This window comes from Vigna unguiculata, chromosome 3, assembly GCF_037176805.1.
Source record: "Vigna unguiculata cultivar grain cowpea cultivar isolate G323 ecotype 2 chromosome 3, ASM3717680v1, whole genome shotgun sequence".
Taxonomy (NCBI): Eukaryota; Viridiplantae; Streptophyta; class Magnoliopsida; order Fabales; family Fabaceae; genus Vigna; species Vigna unguiculata.
Window position 1 is genome coordinate 59,073,298 of NC_140794.1, and position 23,793 is coordinate 59,097,090.

Sequence of the window (23,793 nt, forward strand, 5' to 3'; positions counted from 1 at the left end):
CATGCACACGAAGAACAAGAGAAAAAGGTTTCGTTACACGTCTGTGGTTGAAAGTTAAAGGTCTACTCGGAAAGAAGGACGAAAGTGACGAGGGGATATACCGACCCTCAAAAGCATTTTGACAAGAGCCTCTCGCTTTGGTTATGCAAAGGTAACACTAGCAACTCAGTTGAGCGAAGTTTTTTACTTACGGTCTGATAAACAATTAAAATAAGGTGCTCGTGCTTAAAATATTCTTCTGAGTCGCAACCATTTACTATATTCTGGAGTGAAATCTAAGACAACATCCTCTAACAATGTATGTAATAGATAAAATAGTGAACATACATAGCACACGTAAGTTTCTTGCTGTATGGGGGCATGGTAATTGGTTTACATATAACTGTGTAGCTGATTCCATTCTTTCCATCGTGTAAAGATTCATAATACACAAGCCTGCTTCAGAAGTAGCAGGAAGTTTAGACAAAAGATTCAGAAAGGAGTAGTAGTAATACACATGGTGAGTAAAATATATTTCAAAAGAAATACAAAAATCTCTAATCATTTTCACAGGGTGGCGAGATATTTTTAGGACAGCCTCAGCGCCATTTCATGAAGAAGAGCTCTCTTTTGTGAAGCATTAATTACATTGTGTGTTTCAGCATTCTCAAGTACTTCAGCAATTATTGCAGATGCAGGGCCAAGAGGCTCCTCAGCCACCCTCTTCAACATGAAAGCCTGAACAACCACAATAAAGGAGAATAAGCCAACAGATGTTGACGCATGTCATAGGTGGAACAGTCATAAATCAATAATATAAAAGGATAAAAAGATCAGAAACTTCTACTTTAAATGAGACAAAAATATATGTTGTCGTATTATTTTTTCGTAGCAGTATCGATCGTTTAGGATATAGAGAATTTGTTAATTTCAGTGATATTGGTAGTTTTCTCACCATAAATTATTAAAACCGGGTAAGCAGATTATTGCCAGTTCGTACAGGTTTGCAAAACATGCTGAAATTCAGTTATTATACAAACAGTACAAGGATACCAAGCTGCACTTCAAGAAAGAGTTGATGCTGCCTGTTATGTACAGCGCAGCAGTTCTAGAATGATAACCTGGCCATGATGGCTTATGGCAATTGTGCAGGGTTGCTGAAACCAAGGTTCTCCATCAATTTGAACAGGAAACATGGCAAACAATTGTATCTTAATTGACTGTCCTTGTGCAAGTCTTCGAGCTCGAGAAAGCCCTACCTGTTTTGACAAAGTCATTGTCAGGAATTTGAGCTTTCATGATTTCATAGGTCAAATAACTCCCTAGAGTTTAGACAAATAAATCATGTCTTAATCCAGCGGTTCAAATGAATTATCAAAGAGAGCTAAAATGATACTGAAATAAAGCAAAGGTAACATCCACACACTTAATACAAATGAGATGCAGTTCCACCTCCACACAAACCATGATTTAAAACAACAAAAGAAAGAAAGCACTTTCATGCTTTAGTTATTCTATTAGTTCCGTTTGTGTTTTTTATTTAAACCCAGAAGAAGAAAAAAGAGTCACCGGCATATTCTTTAAACTAAAGTCAAATCTCAAGTAGTAGATCCTTTAGCTAGTATCGTGTACATACTAGTCATGTATCACTAGTATGGAATCCAGAATGCATTTTACCTGAAGTTTTCCCAGGTGCCATGTTCCCGATATGCTTACAACTTCAAGTACCTTATCATGCATAGATTGTTGATCAAAATTATCATAATTGTCGTCCTCATTTTGCCACAAATCTACACCTCCCATGTAACTCCCAATATTTGCAACAAGCACGCCTTCTGCATCCTGAACCAATTGAAAACCAATATTTTTATAATTCAGCAAAGGGGCCATGCTCTTATTTTCGGGGGGCTAGATTGATGTGTAAAAGAAACTAAAAAGGGAAGTTCTAGAGTATAAAAAATTGAATAAATTACTTTGACCTCTTGTCCCAAACGTAAACCCCCATGCCCACAACAGAAAAAATATTATTACCGACCCTATTTTAACTGATTTACACCAATTAAAAAAGGTACCTCCGACCCTATTTTAACTGATTTACACCAATTAAAAAGGTAGTCGATTTAGTTACTAGACATGTGAAAATTGATGCATGTTTTCTTTCAATTTTCTTAACGCAGAAACTTCTACTAATTTTCCTATACATGTTATTTGTCTTGTTTTACAAGAAAAACCATTAATCAAGTTTTGCACCCATTTCTTATGCAACTCGGCTGAAACATATACATTATTTATGGGTATGTTTGAATGCTAGGTTAATCTAGTTTGAATCTACCTTTCTTGTTTTGAGTCTGCCATTTTTCTTTAGTTCTCTTGTTAAAGAGCTTGGACAATCTTGTGTAGGAATAGAGTAATCATTCTCTCATCTTTAGAGAAGTTGCTTCCATGACAAGGTTCTTTTGAAAGCTTTCCGAAGTCTGTTTTTATTGAAACTTATTTGGAACTTAAAACCATTAGATCCAAGTGTAGTCAATTCTTACATTGAAAATTTAATTTAAGTTTGAGTTAAGTGTAGATTTAAATTTTCAGTACTGATCAAAAGGAATTAAAGTGTGTGGTAAAAAAACAAAATCTGAAGAAAAAGAAAGTAAAAATAGAGTGGTTTAATGTTTGGGAAACAAAAGTTCCAAAGATCCCTTACCCATAAAATCTTCGACAAAAATCCCTGTTGAAATTATTGGACTTCACCGAATTGGATCATTACAAAATTTGAAATGTCTTTAGATAACTAATTTTTTTGGAGCAGTCTTAGCCCGTTTTCTTTGGTAATTCTAATTGTTTAGGATACCCTTTGAGTTTATTTATTTTCTTTTCTTCCCTGTGTTAGTTTGACAATACCTTAATTTGGTTTAACCTTTTTCTTCTTTTTAGCATATTTAGTTTGTCTTTAAAACTCCATTAAGTTTGGTCTTCAAAGTTGTCATCTTTTTAAAAATTTCATAAATGTTGCATTGATTTGCTTCTCTTTCATTTGAATATGTGCTTTCTTGATTTGATATAAGAAAAAAGCTTATCAAATTCTTTTACCTTTTTGGTGAAAAAGAGTGATCCTAACCATTACACAAAATTATAATGAAAACCTAAACGTTTGAGTTTTAAAAACTAAGAGGAGTCATCAAGATTTTACTCCAACCCCAAACATAATTTTAGTTTTCTTTGTTTTGTAGCAATGTCTTTAAAGAGATCTCCTCCTCCTCTTCAACCAAGAGAGACCAACTTGATAATTCAAATGAATGGCATGCAACAAGAAATGGAAAGATACAAGATAAATCAAGAATTGCGAGATAGGAATGAAATAAAAGAAAGAGAAAGAGAGATTCTAAGAGAGAAAGAGATTTAAAGAAAAAAGAAAGAAAGAATACAAAGAGAAGCAAGAAGAGAAAGAATATAAAGAGAAGAAAGAAGGGAGAGAAAAACGAGAATTTCAAAAACTCCTCCCTTCTACCATAGTCAAAGAGAATTTGAAGATTGTGAAGAAAGAGAACCCCAAAGAACAAGAGTAAAAGGTGGAAGAAACTTGCAAGAAAAAAAAATTCCCTAAACATAATGTAAAAACCTCATTCACGGAGAAAGTGAATAAGTGTTGCAAGTGCAAAAAAAGTTAACTTTAATTGCATTAATTACCTAATTGAATAGTGTTCCAACTGACAGAACATAACATGGTGAATTTTAATTGCATTAAGTTTTAATTAGGTTTAGATTTTATTTAAACTTAATCCATTCACCCAAAAAGGTGAACTTGTGGTGCAAACAGACAACTTAGAACATATGGCAATCCATACAATGTTACAATTTGTTTGACGATTCTAATGATTTTAGTCACCCATGCTAGCGAATTTATTATATCACGATCATGTGTAGGATATGAATTGAAAATACTATACAAAATTGTATGATCTTACAATTTTATGAGTTAAATCTCGATTTTAACCACAATAAGAGTTGTATATTGAGTGAGATAGAAAAGTGGAGTCTTTTATATGTATCATCTTAGTGAGTTGAACATGGTCAAGATCACCACCACAAAGCTTGGAAGTTTTTTTTACCAAATTCTAAGTGATGTAGCTAAGGAAAATATATTATAGATATTCACATGGTTTGCCCTAAAAACATGCTTAAGAGAAAGGTTTGTACCATACTACTAAAAAAAGGAATTTATACTTCATCTTCAAAGGTTAAGGTACTAGGGTGGAAGAATACTACAAGGAAATGGAAGTGTTACTCTTAGTGTGAGATGGAAGAAGGCATGAAGTCTACCATGGCAAGGTTCCTAAACAACTTGAATTGTGACATACAAGACATACTAGGACTTCAAGAACATAGAACCTTGAAGGAACTTGTACATCAAGCTACCAAAGTAGATCAACAACTCAAGAAGTTCCGACAAGAAACAAAGTTTCAACCACACTCCATGGAAAGGTAAAGAAAGATCAAGAAATGAAGTATTTTCTTTCAAGGATCCAAGTATTCTTCCTTTTAAAAACATTCTCAAACACCTTCTAAACCATTAACGTTCACACACCACCATCATCTCTAAAGCCCAAGAAAAATAAAGTAGCATAAAATGTTTTAAATGCTACACTATAGCCTCATGATGTAATTAAGAAAAATGTTTCCAATGGAGTGAAAATCAAGATACTGCCTTTCAAAAATTAAAGGAATATTTCTTCACACCAATTCTTGCCCTTTCAACAGCTAAATCTTTTGAAATAAATTGTGATGCTTCGAGAGTGGGGATAAGGATAGTGTTACTTCAAGAGAGGCAGCTTATATCTCATTTAAAGGAAAAATTAAAGGCCACGTCAATTATTGACATATGACAATCTTCATAGTGATTCATTGAAATTGTAAATCCCTTAAACATTTGAAAGATCAAGACAAGCTTAACAAGAGACATGCCAAATAGGTAAAATTTATAGAAAAGTTCCCTTATGTGATTAAATACAAGCAAAAAAATAGGCTAATGTAGTAGCATATGCTTTATCAAGGATGTTGGAATAGTTATTAAGTCTACTTATGTTAGTCTAGTCACTAGGATTAAAGTAGGGAGTAGTGTGTTGGGTTATCTCTAATTATTGCTTCTAGTTTTGTAGCTAGCAGTCTAGGGTAGTCCCTTGACCTTCCATCTCCCTATTGTATCAACTCTTAATCAATATAAGTAGAAGAACATAAGAAGGGTCCTTCAAGCCCTCTAGAAATATATTTCTCTCTGTTTAATCTCAAGTTGGTATCAGAGCGGGATCGACCCGCTTCCCACTTTGGATTGTCTTGTCTTGTTCGCCAAACGTAGCCACTGCTGTCTGCATCTGTCCACCTCCGTTTGCAGCTGTCCACTGCCTTTTGAAACTTTCCAACATTGTCAACTACTATTCAAGTATCTTGAGAGGTTGATAATTTTAGTTTATGTTCTTATCTTGAAGAGCTTCTTCAAAGGGTGAATCAACAATGCACTTATCCTTTATGCATCGGTGACATGTTCTTTCATTCTTCTCCCCTTGTCCATTTGATTTTCATTATACACTTTTGTTCCTGTTTTGGTCCTTCGGAGAATTGTTAGATCCTTCGTGTCCTAAGGAGGACCTCATCACTTGCTCATTGAATTCTTTGAGTTATCAAATAGGTACCCAAATTTTTGTATTCGTTTGGTCCTTGATCATGTAAATTTTTTAATAGTGTTCTTAATATTTCTTTAACCACCACAAATTGTTATTTTGTGGCGATTTCAAGCGGCCAAAAAGTAATCCCAAGAACCTACTTCTTTAGTTTAGATAACTATTTAAAAATTTGCAAATATATCAAGGATGTACAGAATAATCAAACCAAAAAAGAAATATGTAGTCTAAGCAATTTAACCAGAAAGAGTGATATGATCCCAATAAAGTTTATTTATACCTAACAAACTCACCTCAGGGACCTCAATTTCAACTCCATCCACCTCAACACGAATCTGCCAAGGTAAATCCGCAAATGTCCTATCCATAATGCTTTTTGCACCCTCTCTTGCATATAGAACTTTATTCATAAACTGCACGTTAGAGTAATTTCAGCATTTAATCTAGAACTTCCATTGCATAAGATCAATGTAAGCATATTAAGATAACTGAAATAATGCAGTGCATAATACTAATATAAACTTCTACTATAAGGTTTCAAATGATAAAAGTCAACTGATTACTAGTTGACATAATTCTTCGTGAGAATAAAACAAACTTGAAACGAAAGGTCATTTCATCACATAGAAAGGGTGTCCCACAAATCAAAAACACTGATAATAATGAGAAGGATAACTATTATATCACTACTAAATATAATACATCTAAAAGGTAAAATTAATAATTCTGATTCTTCATTGATAATGATTTAGGAATACAATATATTTATAACAAACACGTACACTCAAACAAATTCTTAACAAGATCCACACCAAAACCTGCCTAAATGAGATATTATCTATATTTAACTATTATTATTAAAAGACAAATGAAAGGATACTAGTTCTCTATATTGGGTCTCAGAATAGTAGATAATTAATAACAAATACTACTTGACAGCTCGACAAAATGTCAATAGATTAAACCTAGCGTGGCATCTGGGTAAAGTTTGTAAGAGTTTCTCAATAGTGTAGAAGTGGCAAAACAGGCTAACTGACTTGATGCGAGTTGTGAACTATGAAGCACATGACCAAGGGCAGCTTTTAGGATTTTAGTGGGTTTTTTTCCAAAGCATGATTGGGCCATGATCGGATCAAGCTAAAAGAACCATGTTTAATTTTTGCTCAAAATTTAATGTCCAAGTCACAAAGAGATAAACAAGTGTCACATGCCATACTACCACAATAATTATGCTGACTTTTATCTCTACATTTTATCTTTTTAATAACTCATGTGTTTCAGTCCACTCTCTTTCTTCTCTATCTCCAAAATATATTTTAATAATATTTTTAAAAATTGTGAATAGTTTCAAAAAATAGATCACTATTTAAATTATTCATTATATATAAATAAATATTTTCATTATAAATTTCATTTATTACATAAAAATAAACATTTCATTATATGCAATGTATAAGCTAAAATATTAGTGGTAAATAATAACTAAGATAGTAATACTCAAAAACAATATCATCGATATATGCTTATTTTTCCATATTTAACAGCATATATATTTCTTAATACTTTCCCGCAGCAGCACAACAGAACAGAACTTCTCAATCCAAGCCAAAACTAATCTAATGTAACTAAACTCCAACTAACTGAAAGAAAGATATCTTATACGGAACAAGAAAAACAATAAGAATAACAATAACAATTTTATACCACACAACTACCCTTCTATTAATACACAACTAAAACTAGCCAATCAATTAAAATATCAGTTCCGATTAGAGACCAAATACCTGGTTATAAAACTTTTCTGGATTCTCTTCACGCAGATTATGAATGTCCAAAGCAACCTTTGCATCACAACCAATTCCTAAAACCAAATATTCGTTAGATTCAGAACTAGTCAAAATGATGGACAGAGATGTGCGTGCTTGGGAAAGCATACATTAACAAAAACAGTTCTCCTTATTTTCTCAAAAACTCTTGAGAAAATGCAGAACAAATAACGATTATTTTCCTAAAACAAGTTAATCCATACACATGCTATCATAGCTAGACAATTAGCAAAAGGTGTAATCTAACAAAATGCAAGTGGTATACAATTAATGTTAGAAAAAAGCAGACAAAGAATAGCAACTTATTATAATTCAAGTAAATCCATTAGCGAGGACAAATTTGCACCTGAATTGAATACCCAAATTCACATATGTTAAACCTCATTTCAAATACCCAACACAATGTGAGTAGAATCAAACTTGACGAACAAAATCAAGACAGTCAACCCATTGATTTGCTTCAAGCAGATTCAAAGTCAAACAAGAATACCAGATCATTAAATCAAACTCCAGAATCCTAATGACATTTTTCTCTACATCTATTAACCCACCCAACATCCAATCCCTACCATGAAGAAACTAGCTCTGCCTATCAAAGATTGACAAGCTGACTTTCCAGATGCTTTAAACTACAATCAACAAATTTTAATGTAATTAACAGTAACCATGAGAAATGTGAGTTCACATACCAAGATAATTGTTCATAAACTTTGTGGGTTGCAGCTGCTGCTTTCCTTGTGGATTACTAATTGTTACCTTCCACCTGTCAAGAACAGTAACAGCAGCATGTTCTATTTGATGCAAAAATGTACTAAGGCCCCCTTGCTTCTCCACTGGACCCATGCCACCTCCCCAGGACAAAACTCTAGCAAGATCATTTCCTGTACCAGCAGGAAGAATAGCAACTGGAGGAGGGGAAATAAAATTTTGCTTGTCTATCGCATTCAGAACCCAACCAACAGTACCATCTCCCCCACATACAAGAACTCTGAAGTGAGACACCTTTCTGAATAAATACAGTCCCATTTCTGGCCCCTGTGTTGAGCTCAATTCAAACACCTAATCAAAACAAACAAAGGCTTCGAAATCATGTTGTCAAAGAGTATATTTCCAACAAGAGAACTGTATTTGCAATTTCGGAGGCTTTCATGTACACCAATAGAAGAGTAATCTTGTAGTATTTTGTCATTTTTTATGAAGACATGAGTGTTTGATGAATAGTAGCAGCTTGGTTAACTCAGCTAGCCCAAAGCAAAAACACTTGAAAAAGGGTGCAAACAATGCAGGGAACATTTTGAACCAATGGTCTATACTCAAAGATAACCACATATTGTAAAAAGCAGCAGAGTAACAAACCTGAACAGGATTTAAAAGAATGTTCAGACGTGTCCTGAGTGAGTCTCCTCGTTGGGCACCACTCTTTTTGTTTATAAAAACTAACAATGGTCTTGCATCTGGAGGCAAATCAACCAAATCATATTTCTGCTTCACTCCTAACGTGTGGGATTCATCCCTCTGATTGATTGATGAACTGCGTCCAAGACTGGGTTTTCTATCCATCTTATTTTCTACTTCACTATCTTGATGTCGTACCTCCTTATTTGAGCTCCCTTTTTCATCCATTTCATGATGACCATTCTGTATTTGATGAGAATTACCTGTACTTTCTGTGGACATTTCACCAATGCTCTCAGTATTCCCTGATTCGACAGATTGCTCATTTTCATGCTTGTACTTTTTGCTCTGGTTCCGAATACTTGCCCGAACAGAAGATGCTATCTCATTTGCCCCATGAGTAATTGAGCTCAAAAATCCACCTGGCATGTTCCAGTTTAATTCCTTCACATACAGTGGTGATAGTATCAATCTTCTAAATTGGCCCAAATCACAAATATCACCCGTTTCATTAGACATTGTACTATGACAATCAACATGTACTAAACGTTGGCACCACAAGCACGACCATATAGGAGAACCACTGAGGAACGTCCCACCACATGGCTCTTCACAGTAACTACAGAGAGCAGTTTCGTCAGGTTGGTCAGCTACATCTGTCCAACGAACAGCCCATTGGTGTGTGACATGCTCATATCCAATCATTGAAACACACTTGCAGTCCTTGTGGGCACTAGAGGAACAGCTTAAATGAGCCACAGCACCACAAATACAGCAACGGTGGATGAAGCCTTCAGAAGCCACTATAGGCCCAAGTGTTTGAGAGGGTGACATGGACTTAAAACATACACAGCAGTTTAAATTCTTTGCACGAGACACGGATTCTAACTCCCATGCATGAGGGGCCACAGGAACTTTGTGCCTCGCCTTTGGGTTTTTTTTAGATCTAGCTATGGCTTTCATCCAACTTAGATTGATGTTTCTCCTCCATTGAAAGGCCGTGTAGGCTATGGTCAATATTCCAACAAGAGCAGCAACAAAACAAGATACAAAGAAAAGCCGATCAGTTGGATTCTTTGCATTCCAACTGTAAAAGAACAACTCAAAATCTCTATCATCATCCATTCCTAGACTATATAATTCTAAAAGATGCAACTGTATTAGTTTTATAATACTATAATTTGCTTGGTTGTGTGACAATCCAAGTTAACTACGACAAATTCCTAATTAAGATCATAAACCTCGGTGTGTCTAAACAACATACAGAAATCACACCACATAAGTCTCATTCTTCGAACAAAATTCATACATAGGAAATTCCACTCTGTATAATACATGAACACTCATCCTCCTTCTCTCAAGAAGCATATTAAACAAGATAGCGATTCTTCATCCCGATTTTTTCTCAAAAGCATCTTCTGCCAATCTCTGCTTGTTAACTCCAAACTTCCTAGCCCCAGTAAGGGTATGAACGACAAGCATACAGAATACCTACATCCAAAAAAATCAGGAAAATTAAAAAAAGGGGGAGAAAAACAATTTTCCAACATATTGTGGCAACTATGTGTTGTTCATCTTCATCATATATCATAACTATAATAAAATAAAATAAAATAAAGAAGTATATATCCATATGACATTTAAAACTAAAATGCTGCATTTCAAAAAACACAGTTTATAGAGCATCGAATGCGCGAGCCTCAATTCTCAGAAACCAAACAGACACGCGACTCATCCAATCAGCTATAGCATCAATTAAAAATTAAAAAAAAAAACGATAATTAACAATTGATCACAAAGTAGCTTACAGTTGCGGATGCGTCTGAGAAATCGAGGTGAACCTGATGGGTTGGATCAAACCCTAGTTGATTGAGGAAGAAAGTTATACTCGGAGATGAGGCGAGTGATTAAAAATGGAGAAAGATACAATCTATGCAAGCAAGTCCCAAACAGAACGTTCCTTTTTCTTAATAGGGAAGAAAAGAAAAAATTTATAGAAATGAAAAACTCAGAAAATTAAATCTGATTCTCTCTTTTGCTTTTGAGGCGCTTCATATAACTTATTAGAGTGAAATTATATTTTTTATAATTATTTTGTAACTTGTTTGTTTGGGGAAGATTCTGTGCTCTAATGTGACATGGAAGAATCTCCATAGGAATTGGATTCCTCCGTTCTGTTTTACTAAGCCACGTGTATTCCTCGACACTAGACAATTCTCTTTATCATACACTTCGACAGTCAGATTAAATTACTTGTGGTTTTATTCAAGTTTTTTATCATTTTTACTTAGTTTTCCAATTTTTTTAATTACGTTTTTAAAATTGTTTTTTAATTAATTTTTTCTCACTCACTGATTATTATAAAAGAAAAGGTAGCCACATGATTTAATTGGTCTCTTAAATCAATATTATCACGTTTGTAAATGTATGTTAAATGTTAAAAATATTATCTTATTTTCACTTCATGTTAGGATTCTCACTTCTTTAATGTTATATTCTTGCAGGTTTAATCTTAATAATTTAACCAGAATTTCGATTAGTATTTCTCCATTTACCTATTAAGAACATAGATATTTGTACTCAAACCCCTTCAGGCTTCATTTACAACAACTTTAGTTCAAATATATTTTTTCTTCGTTTGAAGTACAAGTTAAAACACTAGTATATCTATATCATTATTATATAAAAACCATATAAGATTATACATCTTTTATAAGATTTAATTATGCCTTTGGTCCTCATTTTGGAGTCAAAATCTCAAAATGATACCCAAATTTTTAAAAGTCTCAAAATGATTCCTTTTTTGTTGAAACGTCTCACGTTTGTCCTTCCCGTTAAGTCAAGGTTGACGTCGTCAGAGGGAGTGCCACGTGTCAGTTCCTCGATTTTTTGAATTTTTTGAATTTTTTTATTTATTTTTATTTATTTTTATTTTTTTTTGAATTTTTTTAAAAAAATAAAAAAATTGTCACGTGTCAAGCTGTCATCGTGCCACGTGGCAGTGACAGTGACACGTGGCAGTGACAGTGACACGTGTCAGTATTACGCCACGTGTCATTTTGTTAGTCTCAATTTGGTCCCTTTATTTTAATTTGTCTCAATTTAGTCCCAATTTTTGTAAAAATTAGCAATTTTGTCTCCCTTCAAATTGAAACAAAATTTAATTTTATATAAATGTTATACAAATATTTTTATTAAATTTGATATTTGTATTCAAATTGATATTTTTATTATATATTTTTAACATAGCTAAGTTTAGTTAAAATTATGTTTCACATTCAACTTTACTTAAAATTATTTTAAAATTTTAAATTTATATGTGTTTTATTGTAACATGAACTAGGTAATTTATGAATTTATTTTCTATTAACAACTTTTAAACCATTTTAAATAAAGTTCAATGTAAAATATTAATTAAATGAACTTAATTTGGTTAAAAATATTTACTTGAAATATCAATTTTGATGGAAATATTTGTGTACATTTATACAGAAATTAAATTTGATTTCAATTTGGAGAAGGACAAAATTGCTAATTTTTACAAAAATTGGGACTAAATTGAGACAAATTAAAATAAAGGGACCAAATTAAGACTAAGAAAATGACACGTGGCGTAATACTGACACGTGTCACTGTCACTGCCACGTGGCACGATGACAGCTTGACACGTGGCAATTTTTTAAATATTTTTAAAAAAATTCAAAAAAATTAATAAAAAAATTCAAAAAATCGAGGAAGGCACTCCCTCTAACGGCGTTAACGTTGACTTAACGGCAAGGACAAACGTGAGACGTTTCAACAAAAAAGGGGACTATTTTGAGACTTTTAAAAATTTGGGTACCATTTTGAGATTTTGACTCCAAAATGGGGACCAAAGGCATAATTAAACCCTTTTATAACTATTTGTTTGAGTGTTTTTTTTTTAATTAGAAAATGTTATTTTTAATAAATTTTAAAAATTTATTTACCAAAATATATATATATATATATATATATATATATCTAAAACCAATTGCATAATATATTTGTATTTATTTTAATTAGAAAATGTTAGCTTTTAACGAATTTTAAAAAAATTTGACAAAATTAGGAATGTCAACCGTACGGGTAGTAACTCTTCCGTAATCTACCTGATGGATAAATATTTGTCACGTATCTGTATTCATATCTGTACGGGTATTTGTTATGCAAGTACCTGCATATTTCTTTAATATCCATGAATATCCACGGGTACCCGCGTGTATTTACAAAAGAAAATTTTAAAATTTAATAACAAAATAATCATAAATTTAAATAAAAATACAATGCATAACCTTTATACATTTCAAACAAAATGAAAATAACTCATTTAAATAAGTTTGAATGACAGTTTACAAATAAATGAAAAATTTTTTAAAATCAATTGATAAAAAATAACTAATTCAAAATCAATGTATTAATATTTTAATGATTTATTTTAATTTAAATTAGAGTATAGCGGGTATGGGTAGCTACGGATACCGATATACTATCCTTACTCACCTCATTAACATACAAATATAAAAGATACTCGTACCCATTACCTACAAATATTTATTTCTTACTCGTTACGAGTTTTATCTGCAGATAACTATGGATACGAATTCTTTTATATCTCTGCCCAAAACTATATAACTATGAAAAGAAGATTCCACTAAAAAGCAACTACATAATCTCACGTTTGTTTAAAACTTTTCTTTTTCTTCTTCTTTAAATTGCACCGTTTATAACAGTTAATACTGTAAATTTTTTTTGTAATTTGTTTGGGTACACATTTTTATTACATAGTTACATTGTTATTGTGATGTTCGAAAAAATTACAAGTGTTTATACCGTATACTAATAATATTACGAAAATAAATAAAAAAATACGCATTTTTATAACTCGTTTTTATACAAATATTTTTTCGTAACTTTGATATAAATTTTTAGTAAATTTTTCATTTATAACAATTAGTAATGTGAAGTGTTTTTTTTTTATTTTTTCTTTGTATTTAGATATAAAAAACTATAAATAATTGTAACCTTGTAAAAATATTCATTATATATAGATAGATATACAGAAAGGAAAAGAGATTTTGAGATTTTGTTAGTAAAAAATAATTAAAGTTTTAAGAAAGGAATGAAAACATATGCCATGTTTGTTTGAGGGTCCATATACTTTTCATTGCAATAAAAGCAACAACTAACATAATTAATATATATATATATATATATATATATATATATATAGTTCTGAAATAATCGTTCTCTTGTCAATTGTTATTAACACACAACACTAACTTAAAATTAATAAGTTAGTAAATATATGTTCTTTATTAATGAATTAATATAAATTAAATTGTGGATGTGAGTGTCTCGTAATTAAGAGTAATTAAGACACCTTACCGTCGGCAATGTGATGTGATGGGTTGTTGTCATTCTGAAGATACTGAAGACGCGTGTTAAACACGTTGGCCAACTCTCCACTCCACACCTAGAAACCTATAGAATGTTCCTCATTTATTGTTGTTACACCGTCTCTCCTCACTTTAGAAAACAATATATACAAATTAAGGAAATAAATATTTTTAGTTAACGCCATATCTAACATCCCGTTTTCATAGTTTTTAAAATTATTAAACAAAACATTCAAATTTTAATGGTTCAGAAGCAGATGATAATATAGGCCAACATAATCTAATATAGTCATCCAAAATAAATGCATACACTGATCAACATGTACAGCCCACATCACTAGAGGTTACAAAACACCCTAAACATTTACTAGAGAAACAGGTGGCTATTACAGCTGAGGAACGTCTAGGAACTCACTCACCGTCGGTCCGGGAAAAGTGTGCCTTCACCTGCACTTTTATCTGCTCACGCCATTCAATAAGGACGATCATGGCAAAAGTAGAAAACACACAGAACACCATAAAACTAGAAGGGTAAGCTAACTTGAACAAGGAACAAATCATACAATTTATACTAAGACGGAAAAACAAACTTCCATTCCACAATCCACTAACTCATCCAATTATTTCTGACCATACACCACACGTCGTTCTAGACTCAATATCCGGATTATGTAAGTGGCATTGGAGCTCTTGGTGATCTGCACTTGAAGTGGCCCCTAAACTCTGCAGAGTCTTAGGCACAAGGGGTATTCACCCGACCACTCTCAAGGTAAATCCCATCACCTCTATGATGGATCGGAATCATAGACCAGGACCTCCTGCTACTTCCCCCGACGTAATCCATCACACTCTATTTGAGTCTTTAATGGTTACTGGAAGCGTCAGGATATCACCAATCCGAGTCCTCATGCCCTTACATTCACTAAACCACATACCTTAGGATTTCCCTTGAAATCCTAACTATAACGTACTCCATTCACATCACATTCACACCCAATGTCTGCATACAGTTTAACATGCATAAATATCTCATACAATTATCAATCCTCATCATCTTAAAGCAACCAATCAAGCATTAAGGAAACAAAACAGTGGGAAAAACCAGCCTTCTGCAGGGGATCTCGCTTAGGCTAGAGGGTCTCGCCTAAGCTAGAGAGGTTATCTCGCTTAGGCGGGCTACCCTCGCCTGGGCGAGAGCCCTTACAGTGGCAAAGAGAAGTTCTGGACGAATTCTCGCTCAGGCGAAGCTGGCTCGCCTAAGCGAGAGGTTGTCTCGCTCAGGCGACTCCAACTCGCCTAGGCGAGATTTCGTGCAGTGACAGGGGTGCTCTTCTGATATTCTCGCTCAGGCGAGAGCAACTCGCCTAAGCGAAACTATCAGGAAATCCTCCCTGTTCTTCACATGCAAACTCGCCCAAAGTTATTCCCCGCCCAGAACCACACACCAGCAACATCCAACACCATTTCAACGGACAATCATGTAATTAAAACGTTCTCAAACACAATCCACATCAAAATGAGCTAAAGAGTTAGCTTCCCTTACCTATTTGTCAAGAATTCACTTGGTGGAGTCAAGAAATTGGCAAGACAGCGGAGTTTTCAGTTTAACCTATGAGAATTCATCACCACAACAAGGAGAAGGAAGAATTACACGGTCAGATTCGAAATCCAGAGATTAACTAACGAATTCTAGCTGGAATTGGACTTAATTCTTGATAGGAGACCTACCTAGAAGACTAGAAGCTGAGGGAGGAAGCTGCTGAGGTTCCTGTTGGTTGGTTCTCCCAGAATCTGAGTGGGAAAAATGAAATGATGAGATGGCAGCACAGGGAGGGGGAGTGGAAGAGAGTTTGGAGTATCAGAGGAGAGTGGAAGGAATGAGGAAGAAGAGTGTGCTTCTGTTTTGGAAGAGGGCAAAAAGAGAGGTATTACATTCTCCCTAACAACAAAAATTTTCGACCCGAAAATTGAAACTTACCAGAAAACAAGTGTGGGTATGACTTTCTCACATCTTCTTCTAATTCCCAAGTGGAATCACCGGTCCTCTTGTCCCAGATGACTTGGACTAGTCTGATGGATTTCCCTTTGAGTTGCCTCATCTGAACATCTCCTAAACCCACGGGCTGAACCTCTACTGTGAGATCTCCCCTGATCTGCAGATCTTCCATCTCAAGTACATGGGAAGGGTCGGGAACATATTTCCTGAGCTGAGAAACATGGAACACTGGGTGGAGGTTGGCCAAGGGAGGAGGTAGGGCAATCTCATATGCCATTGGTCCAATTCTTCTCAGAATCTGGTATGGACCGACGAACCTAGGAGACAACTTCTTCTGACGGATGACTCTCCCCACGCCAGTAGTCGGGGTAATTCTCAAGAAAACATGGTCCCCTGGTTCAAACTCTAGAGGTCTTCTCCTCTGATCAGCATATGATTTCTGCCTGCTCTGGGATGCTTTCATTCTTTCTTGGATGAGCTTGACCTTCTCAGTAGTCTGCCTCAGAAGCTCTGGTCCCACCACCACTGATTTCCCATCCTGATACCAGCACAAAGGCGTCCTACATCTCCTGCCATAGAGGGCCTCATAAGGTGCCATGCCAATACTGGTGTGAAAACTGTTATTATATGTGAACTCTACCAAAGGTAGGACCTCATCCCACGTACCCAGATGGTCTAGCACGCACGTCCGTAAGAGATCCTCAAGAGATTGGATAGTTCTCTCGGACTGCCCATCAGTCTGAGGGTGATACGCAGAGCTCATAGCCAACCTGCTACCCATAGCACCTTGTAGCGTCTGCCAAAAGCGAGAGGTGAATCTTGGGTCTCTATCAGAGACTATACTCGATGGCACACCATGCAACCTCACGATTTCACTGATATACAACTGTGCTAGCTTCACCATAGACATCCTCAAATTCACTGCTAAGAAGTGAGCATTCTTGGTGAGACGGTCTACTATCACCCATATAGCATCGTGGTTCTTCACGGTTCGAGGCAAATGGGTGACAAAGTCCATAGCGACGCTATCCCATTTCCACTCGGGTATTTCGAGCTGCTTAAGCATTCCCCCCGGTCTCTGGTGTTCTATCTTAGCCTTCTGACAAGTTAAACATGACGATACATATCGAGCGACATCTTGTTTCATGCCCGACCACCAAAACGATTCTTTCAGATCGTGATACATTTTAGTCATGCCTGGGTGCATGCTAAAACGGCTCTTGTGCCCTTCCTCAAGAATCGTACCTTTCAACTCTAAATCTTCAGGTATGCAAACCCTGCCTCTGAATCTCAGTACCCCATCACTTCCCATCAGAAAATCCTTGGCCTTCTCAGTACCAAGTGATTTTATTGTCCTCTGTAACTTGGGGTCCGACGGTTGCTTCTGTAACATCCCTAAGGAATATTACTTAAAAAGAAATATTTAAAATAAAAATAATTGCATTAATTAATCGCCTCAATAAACATCCCAACGCGGGAAAATTCTTTTTCATTAAATTAGCGCGCCAAAAACTCATAATCAATTCATCTATCAGTAGACCGCCAGGCGATAGCCTTAGCGTGAGATGGTCTGCACTGAGCAGGCGCCTGGCGGCACGGTGTGCTCCGCCAGGCGGTGACGATAAAACAGTGGCGCTGGAGGGGTGCTGGCGCCTGGCGGCGGGTAGGTACCGCCAGGCGGTCTGGACCTGTATAGCCTAGCGGTGCTGGGTGTTGCGCCAGGCGATTGCGCTGCAGGTATGACTTGTGTGTGTTGCTTTTAATTGACAATGATGCTATACTTGGATCGGGAGATGCTGTGCCATGAGCGGGTAGGTTCATGGATGGTGTGACATGTGATGATATGAGCGGGGAGGTTCATATCGAGTTACTCTCACGTGGGGATACGAGCGGGGAGGTTCGTATGTTCCGTGCTCACGTTGAGAGATGCCACGTGCGGGGAGGTACGGGGGCTGGTGGATCACATGTGTTGGACTACGGGCGGGTAGGTCCGTAGAGCAGGACTACGAGCGGGGAGGTTCGTAGAGCAGGACTACGAGCGGGGAGGTTCGTAGAGGCAGGACCACGAGCGGGCAGGTTCGTGTGAGCATCAGATTCCCGAGTCCAAGGCTAACCAATTGTATGATTGAAGACTGTTAAGTCTTGGGGTTAGGGTCTTGGCCAAGATTCATAGATAATGATTAAGATGGGTGAATGAACTGTTTTGTATTATCTGTTTATTATTTTGTTTTTCTCAGCTCACCCTTTCTGTTTGTGTGTGGCGATGATCATGTAATTCGTTACACGGGAGCAGATGTTGATACAGGTGGTGCTGAGGAGACTCAGATGGCGGAGTGAGGGCTAGCATGGGCTTAGCTCTAGGGTTTTGATTCATTGTAATTATGTTTAAATGCAAATTTTGGAAACTTGTAATGAATTATGAATTGATTATGAGTTTTTGGCGCGCTAATTTAATGAAAAAGAATTTTCCCGCGTTGGGATGTTTATTGAGGCGATTAATTAATGCAATTATTTTTATTTTAAATATTTCTTTTTAAGTAATATTCCTTAGGGATGTTACATTTGGTATCAGAGCAAATGTTTTGATGCTTTTGGGGCAAATTGGGGAGTGAGCTTACGTTTGTTGTGTGAAATTGATTGATGTGTGTTAGTTGCTAGAATTAATGGAGCATGACTTAATCCTTAGCTGTTTGATTTTAACAGCTGAAATATGTGGCGTGCACAGGCAATGGCGAACAGAAGGCGTAGGAATACCGCTGGCGCTGATGAGATTGCTAATGCAATCCATAGGATGGTGGATGCGATGCAGCCTGTGGCAGCACCACCGCGAGCTATGATTCCACCTATCAGGCCGGTGACGATGGAAGACTTCATGCGTCACAAGCCGGCTAAATTCACTGGGAAAGCCACCCCAGATGAGGCGGATGCATGGCTCCGAGAGTGCGAGAAGATATTCAGGGTGATCGAGTGCTCGGAGGCCCAGAAACTTAACTTCGCCACCTTTCTGCTGGTGACCGAGGCTGAGTATTGGTGGATAGGTATGCAGCAGCAGATGATAAACCGCGCTGAAGAAGTGACTTGGACTAGCTTCAGGGCGAGGTTCTTGGAGAAGTATTTCCCGGATAGCGCTAAGCATGAGCGTGAGGCGGAGTTTCTCACCCTGCAGCAGGGGAACTTGTCCGTACAGGACTATGTGGAGAGGTTTGAGTACCTCTCAAGATTCTACTCCCAGACGGTGACGGAGGAGTGGCGCTGTAGAAAGTTTGAGGGCGGCCTCAAACATGAACTGAGGCGTTTCATCGTACCACTGAGGGTGCGAGAGTTCCCTATCTTGGTGGAGCAGGCCAAGAGTGTAGAGCAGCTGGAGAAAGGACCCAGTCAGGTGAACCGTACACAGAGGAGTGGTACTGAGGGCAGATTCCAGAAAAAGCCCTACAGTAGACCCACCGCGTCTTCATGGAAACCCAGATGCTATAACTGCGGGGGTGAACATCTGCGAGAAATTGTACTAGACCCGCCCGCAGCGGAGGCAGTGGCATGAGCACTCGTAAGTGCTATGCCTGTGATCAGCCAGGACACTTTGCTGATAGGTGTCCTAATAGGAAGACTGCACCAGCATCACGACCTCAGCCATCCTCTTCAGACAGGCCAAGGGCCGCAGGCCGGGTTTTTGCCATGACCAGCACAGAGGCCACCCGGTCAGGTAACCTGATTCTAGACCATTGCTTGCTTTTTGGTAACAGTGTGCTAGTGTTATTTGACTCAGGAGCTTCGCACTCCTTCATATTCCATGACTGTGTGAAGAGATTGGGGTTGTCCACTCGTGACCTCGGATGCGAGTTGATCGTCTCGACCCCCGCATCTGGACAGGTTTCAACAAACACAGCCTGTGTTGGATGCTTGATGGAAGTGGAGGGCAGACGCTTCAAGGTGAATCTAGTTTGTTTGCCCTTGGAGGGATTGGAGGTCATACTGGGAATGGACTGGCTGTCTATCAACCACGTGGTACTTGATTGTGGACGGCGCAGAATTGTGTTCCCAGAGACGGAGGGGATAGAGTTGGTGACATCTGGAGAAGCAGTGAAAGAGATGGAGAATGGGGCGACTTGCTTCGTGATAGTGGCCCAGGAGAAGAAGATGAGTACAGAAGAGCAGATCAGTAAAATACCGGTGGTGGATGAATATGCCGACGTATTTCCAGATGAGATACCCGAGTTACCACCCAGCCGGGATATAGATTTCTCAATTGATCTAATCCCTGGAGCGGGTCCAGTGTCGGCAGCGCCATACAGAATGGCACCAGCTGAATTAGCAGAGTTGAAGAGTCAGATAGAAGATCTGCTAGAGAAGAAATTCATCCGACCCAGCGCATCACCGTGGGGAGCCCCGGTGTTATTAGTGAAGAAGAAGGACGGAAGTTCTCGGCTGTGCGTCGATTATCGTCAGTTGAACAAGTTGACGATAAAGAACAAATACCCACTGCCTAGAATCGACGATTTGCTTGATCAGCTCAGAGGGGCAGGAGTATTCTCCAAGATTGACTTGAGGTCTGGCTATCATCAGATCTTAGTCAAGCCAGAAGATGTCCAGAAGACAGCATTTAGATCGAGATATGGACATTACGAGTATGTCGTGATGCCCTTTGGAGTGACGAACGCCCCAGCTGTCTTCATGGATTACATGAACCGTATCTTTAGACCGTATCTGGACAAATTCGTGGTGGTGTTTATAGATGACATACTCATCTACTCACGGACTAAAGAAGAACATGCTGATCATCTGAGAACTGTGCTGGAGGTATTGAGGGAGCATCAGCTGTACGGTAAATTGTCCAAGTGTGAATTTTGGTTGGACGAGGTGCAGTTTCTGGGGCACGTAATTTCTTCACGGGGTATATCAGTGGACCCGAGTAAGATTGAGACAGTGTTGAAGTGGGAGAGACCTCAAACTGTAACAGAAGTCAGAAGCTTCTTAGGATTGGCTGGGTATTACAGGAGGTTCGTGGAAGGGTTTTCCAAAATGGTGAGTCCATTAACTCAACTCACTAGGAAGGATCAACCCTTCTCGTGGACTGATAAATGTGACGAGTGCTTTGAAGAGATGAAAAGGAGGTTGACTACCGCTCCGATTCTGATTATTCCAGATACCAGCAAGATGTTTGAGGTATACTGCGACGCATCCTATCAGGGTCTAGGTTGTGTATTAATGCAAGAGAAGAGGCCGGTGGCTTATGCCTCTAGACAGTTGAAGGTGCACGAGAAAAACTACCCTACCCACGATCTAGAGTTGGCTGCTGTAGTGTTCGCTCTTAAGACGTGGAGGCACTATTTGTATGGTTCCCAATTTCAGGTATTCAGTGATCATAAAAGCCTGAAATATCTGTTCGATCAGAAGGAGCTCAATATGAGGCAGCGGCGCTGGATGGAATATCTCAAGGATTACGATTTCGAGTTGCTTTACCACCCTGGTAAAGCTAATGTGGTTGCGGATGCCTTGAGTCGGAAACGGATGCACATCTCAGCTATGATGGTGAAGGAGTTGGAGCTAATTGAGAAGCTCCGGGATATGAATCTGGGTATGCAGTTGAGTGAGGATTGCATCAAATGTGGAATGCTTACAGTGACGAGTGATGTACTGGGAGTTATCAGGGATCGACAGAAGAATGATGCTGAGTTACAGCAGTTCGTGAGTTGGATAGGGACTGAGAAGGGGAAAGACTACCGGATTGGGACAGATGGTATTCTGAGGTTTAGAGATCGAATCTGTGTGCCTGGAGACTGGAGGTTGAGGAAACAGATTTTAGAGGAGGGCCATAAAAGCCGTCTTAGCATACATCCAGGTATGACTAAGATGTATCACGACCTGAAACAGTCCTTCTGGTGGAACGGGATGAAGACCGACATTGCTGACTTCGTGGCATCATGTTTGGTATGTCAGAAGGCCAAGATTGAGCATCAGCGACCAGGGGGTACACTTGAGTCATTGGACATTCCTCAATGGAAATGGGATAGTTTGCCATGGACTTCGTCACTCACTTGCCGAAGTCTGTAAAGGGGCACGACTCAATCTGGGTAATAGTGGACAGACTGACAAAGTGTGCTCATTTCCTGGCTATTAACCAGAAGTGGTCAATGGACAGATTGGCGGAGTTGTATGTGAGAGAGGTGGTCAGATTGCATGGTGTGCCGGCCAGTATAGTGTCAGATAGAGACCCGAGATTTACATCTCGTTTCTGGCAGTCGTTGCAGGCAGCGTTGGGAACTCAGTTGAGGATGAGTTCTGCATATCATCCTCAAACTGATGGTCAGTCGGAGCGTACCATCCAGTCCTTGGAAGATCTATTGAGGGCTTGTGTATTGGACCACATGGGTAGTTGGAGTGAGATGCTTCCCTTAGTGGAGTTCACATACAATAACAGCTATCACACCAGCATTGGTATGGCTCCGTATGAGGCGTTGTATGGGCGACGGTGTAGGACGCCACTGTGTTGGAACCAGGATGGAGAATCAGTGGTGTTGGGTCCTGAGTTTTTACAGCAAACCTCTGAGAAGGTTAGGGCCATCCAGGAGAGAATGAGGGCTACACAGAGCAGACAAAAGTCCTATGCGGACAAGAGGAGACGACCTCTCGAGTTTGAGGCTGGAGATCATGTGTTCCTCAGGGTGACACCGACGGCTGGTATTGGGAGGGCCATCAAATCGAGGAAGTTAACACCGAGGTTTGTTGGGCCTTATCAGATTCTGAGGAGAATTGGGGCTGCAGCTTATGAGATAGCCCTACCACCACACCTGACGAATCTGCATAATGTGTTTCACGTTTCTCAGTTGAGGAAATATGTTGCAGATCCGTCACACATACTAGAGTCGGATGACATACAGATTCGGGAGGATTTGACGGTGAGCACTGGGCCAGTGCGAATTCTGGACTCACAGGTGAAACAGCTGCGGGGGAAGGAGATTAAGACTGTGAAAGTGCTGTGGGATGAGGCTACCCAGGAGATGACCTGGGAGATGGAGGATCGCATGAAGCAATCCTATCCGTACTTATTCCCTGGTAAGTCTTATTTTCGAGGACGAAAATCTTAAAAAGGGGGGTGTAATGTAAGATCCGGGAAAATTAAATAGTTATTTAATTTATTATTTAATTAGAACGGGTAGCGAGAACATTTAAAGCAATAAATGTGAGGAGCTATGACGTAGAAAAGTGCTAGCTCAAGTGGTTGAGAGCACTTTATTATGTGTGAGGACTTGGGTTCGAGTCCTATGTGTGCCACTTGAATGTTATTTAAATTATATGTTTTTGTGCGATTATATATTGAATTGTATAGATCATGTTAAACTCCTAAAATGGTAGAAATTATCATGAAATATGATTGGTTGAAGTGGTTATGCATTGGAATGGTGATTGAGGGGTTGTGGGTTCAATCCTTGCTAAGAACAAAACTAATTTTCTTTTTGGCAATTTTGGATTTGCATGGTATTGAAGGGACGTAGAAAAACCTAGCTGCAGAT

The 23,793-nt window shown here is 38.0% G+C and overlaps 3 protein-coding genes across 5 annotated transcripts; 2 read left to right on the top strand and 1 right to left on the bottom strand.

Annotated features, from left to right (window-relative positions):
• Window positions 1-276: 276 nt before the first annotated feature.
• Window positions 277-10,945, bottom strand: DGK1 (diacylglycerol kinase1). Of its 3 annotated transcripts, none has more exons than XR_014993807.1 (8): window positions 10,678-10,945; window positions 8,831-10,360; window positions 8,164-8,533; window positions 7,433-7,509; window positions 5,942-6,061; window positions 1,657-1,821; window positions 935-1,238; window positions 277-717 (listed from the first exon to the last, which is right to left on the bottom strand). XR_014993807.1 is itself a non-coding variant. In XM_028062871.2 (8 exons), the coding sequence occupies exons 2-8, from the start codon at window positions 9,992-9,994 to the stop codon at window positions 568-570; spliced, it is 2,184 nt and encodes a 727-aa protein (XP_027918672.1). In that variant the 5' UTR covers window positions 9,995-10,360; window positions 10,678-10,944; the 3' UTR covers window positions 277-567. The 3 variants fall into 3 exon arrangements, 2 of the variants coding, with proteins under 2 accessions (XP_027918672.1, XP_027918674.1); XM_028062871.2 differs by having other exon boundaries at window positions 1,101-1,238; window positions 10,678-10,944; XM_028062873.2 differs by lacking the exon at window positions 1,657-1,821 and having other exon boundaries at window positions 1,101-1,238.
• Window positions 10,946-19,010: 8,065 nt separating this feature from the next.
• LOC146887977 (uncharacterized) lies at window positions 19,011-19,823 on the top strand. Its single transcript, XM_085670481.1, has one exon. It carries the CDS (start codon window positions 19,011-19,013, stop codon window positions 19,821-19,823), a length of 813 nt encoding a protein of 270 aa, XP_085526607.1.
• Window positions 19,824-22,719: 2,896 nt separating this feature from the next.
• LOC146887978 (uncharacterized) lies at window positions 22,720-23,388 on the top strand. Its single transcript, XM_085670676.1, has one exon. The coding sequence runs from the start codon at window positions 22,720-22,722 to the stop codon at window positions 23,365-23,367; it is 648 nt and encodes a 215-aa protein (XP_085526802.1). The 3' UTR covers window positions 23,368-23,388.
• The last annotated feature ends 405 nt before the right edge of the window (window positions 23,389-23,793 follow it).

Bases quoted from the DNA above. Each gene is read 5' to 3' on its own strand.
- DGK1 (XM_028062871.2), bottom strand. From the start codon at position 9,994: ATGGATGATGATAGAGATTTTGAGTTGTTCTTTTACAGTTGGAATGCA. The intron at 1,822-5,941 runs GTGAGTTTGTTA...CAATTGGTTCAG, and splicing joins TTGAAATTGAGGTCCCTGAG to GATGCAGAAGGCGTGCTTGT. The intron at 1,239-1,656 runs GTAAAATGCATT...TTGTCAAAACAG, and splicing joins GGCACCTGGGAAAACTTCAG to GTAGGGCTTTCTCGAGCTCG.
- LOC146887977 (XM_085670481.1), top strand. From the start codon at position 19,011: ATGGCGAACAGAAGGCGTAGGAATACCGCTGGCGCTGATGAGATTGCT.
- LOC146887978 (XM_085670676.1), top strand. From the start codon at position 22,720: ATGGCTCCGTATGAGGCGTTGTATGGGCGACGGTGTAGGACGCCACTG.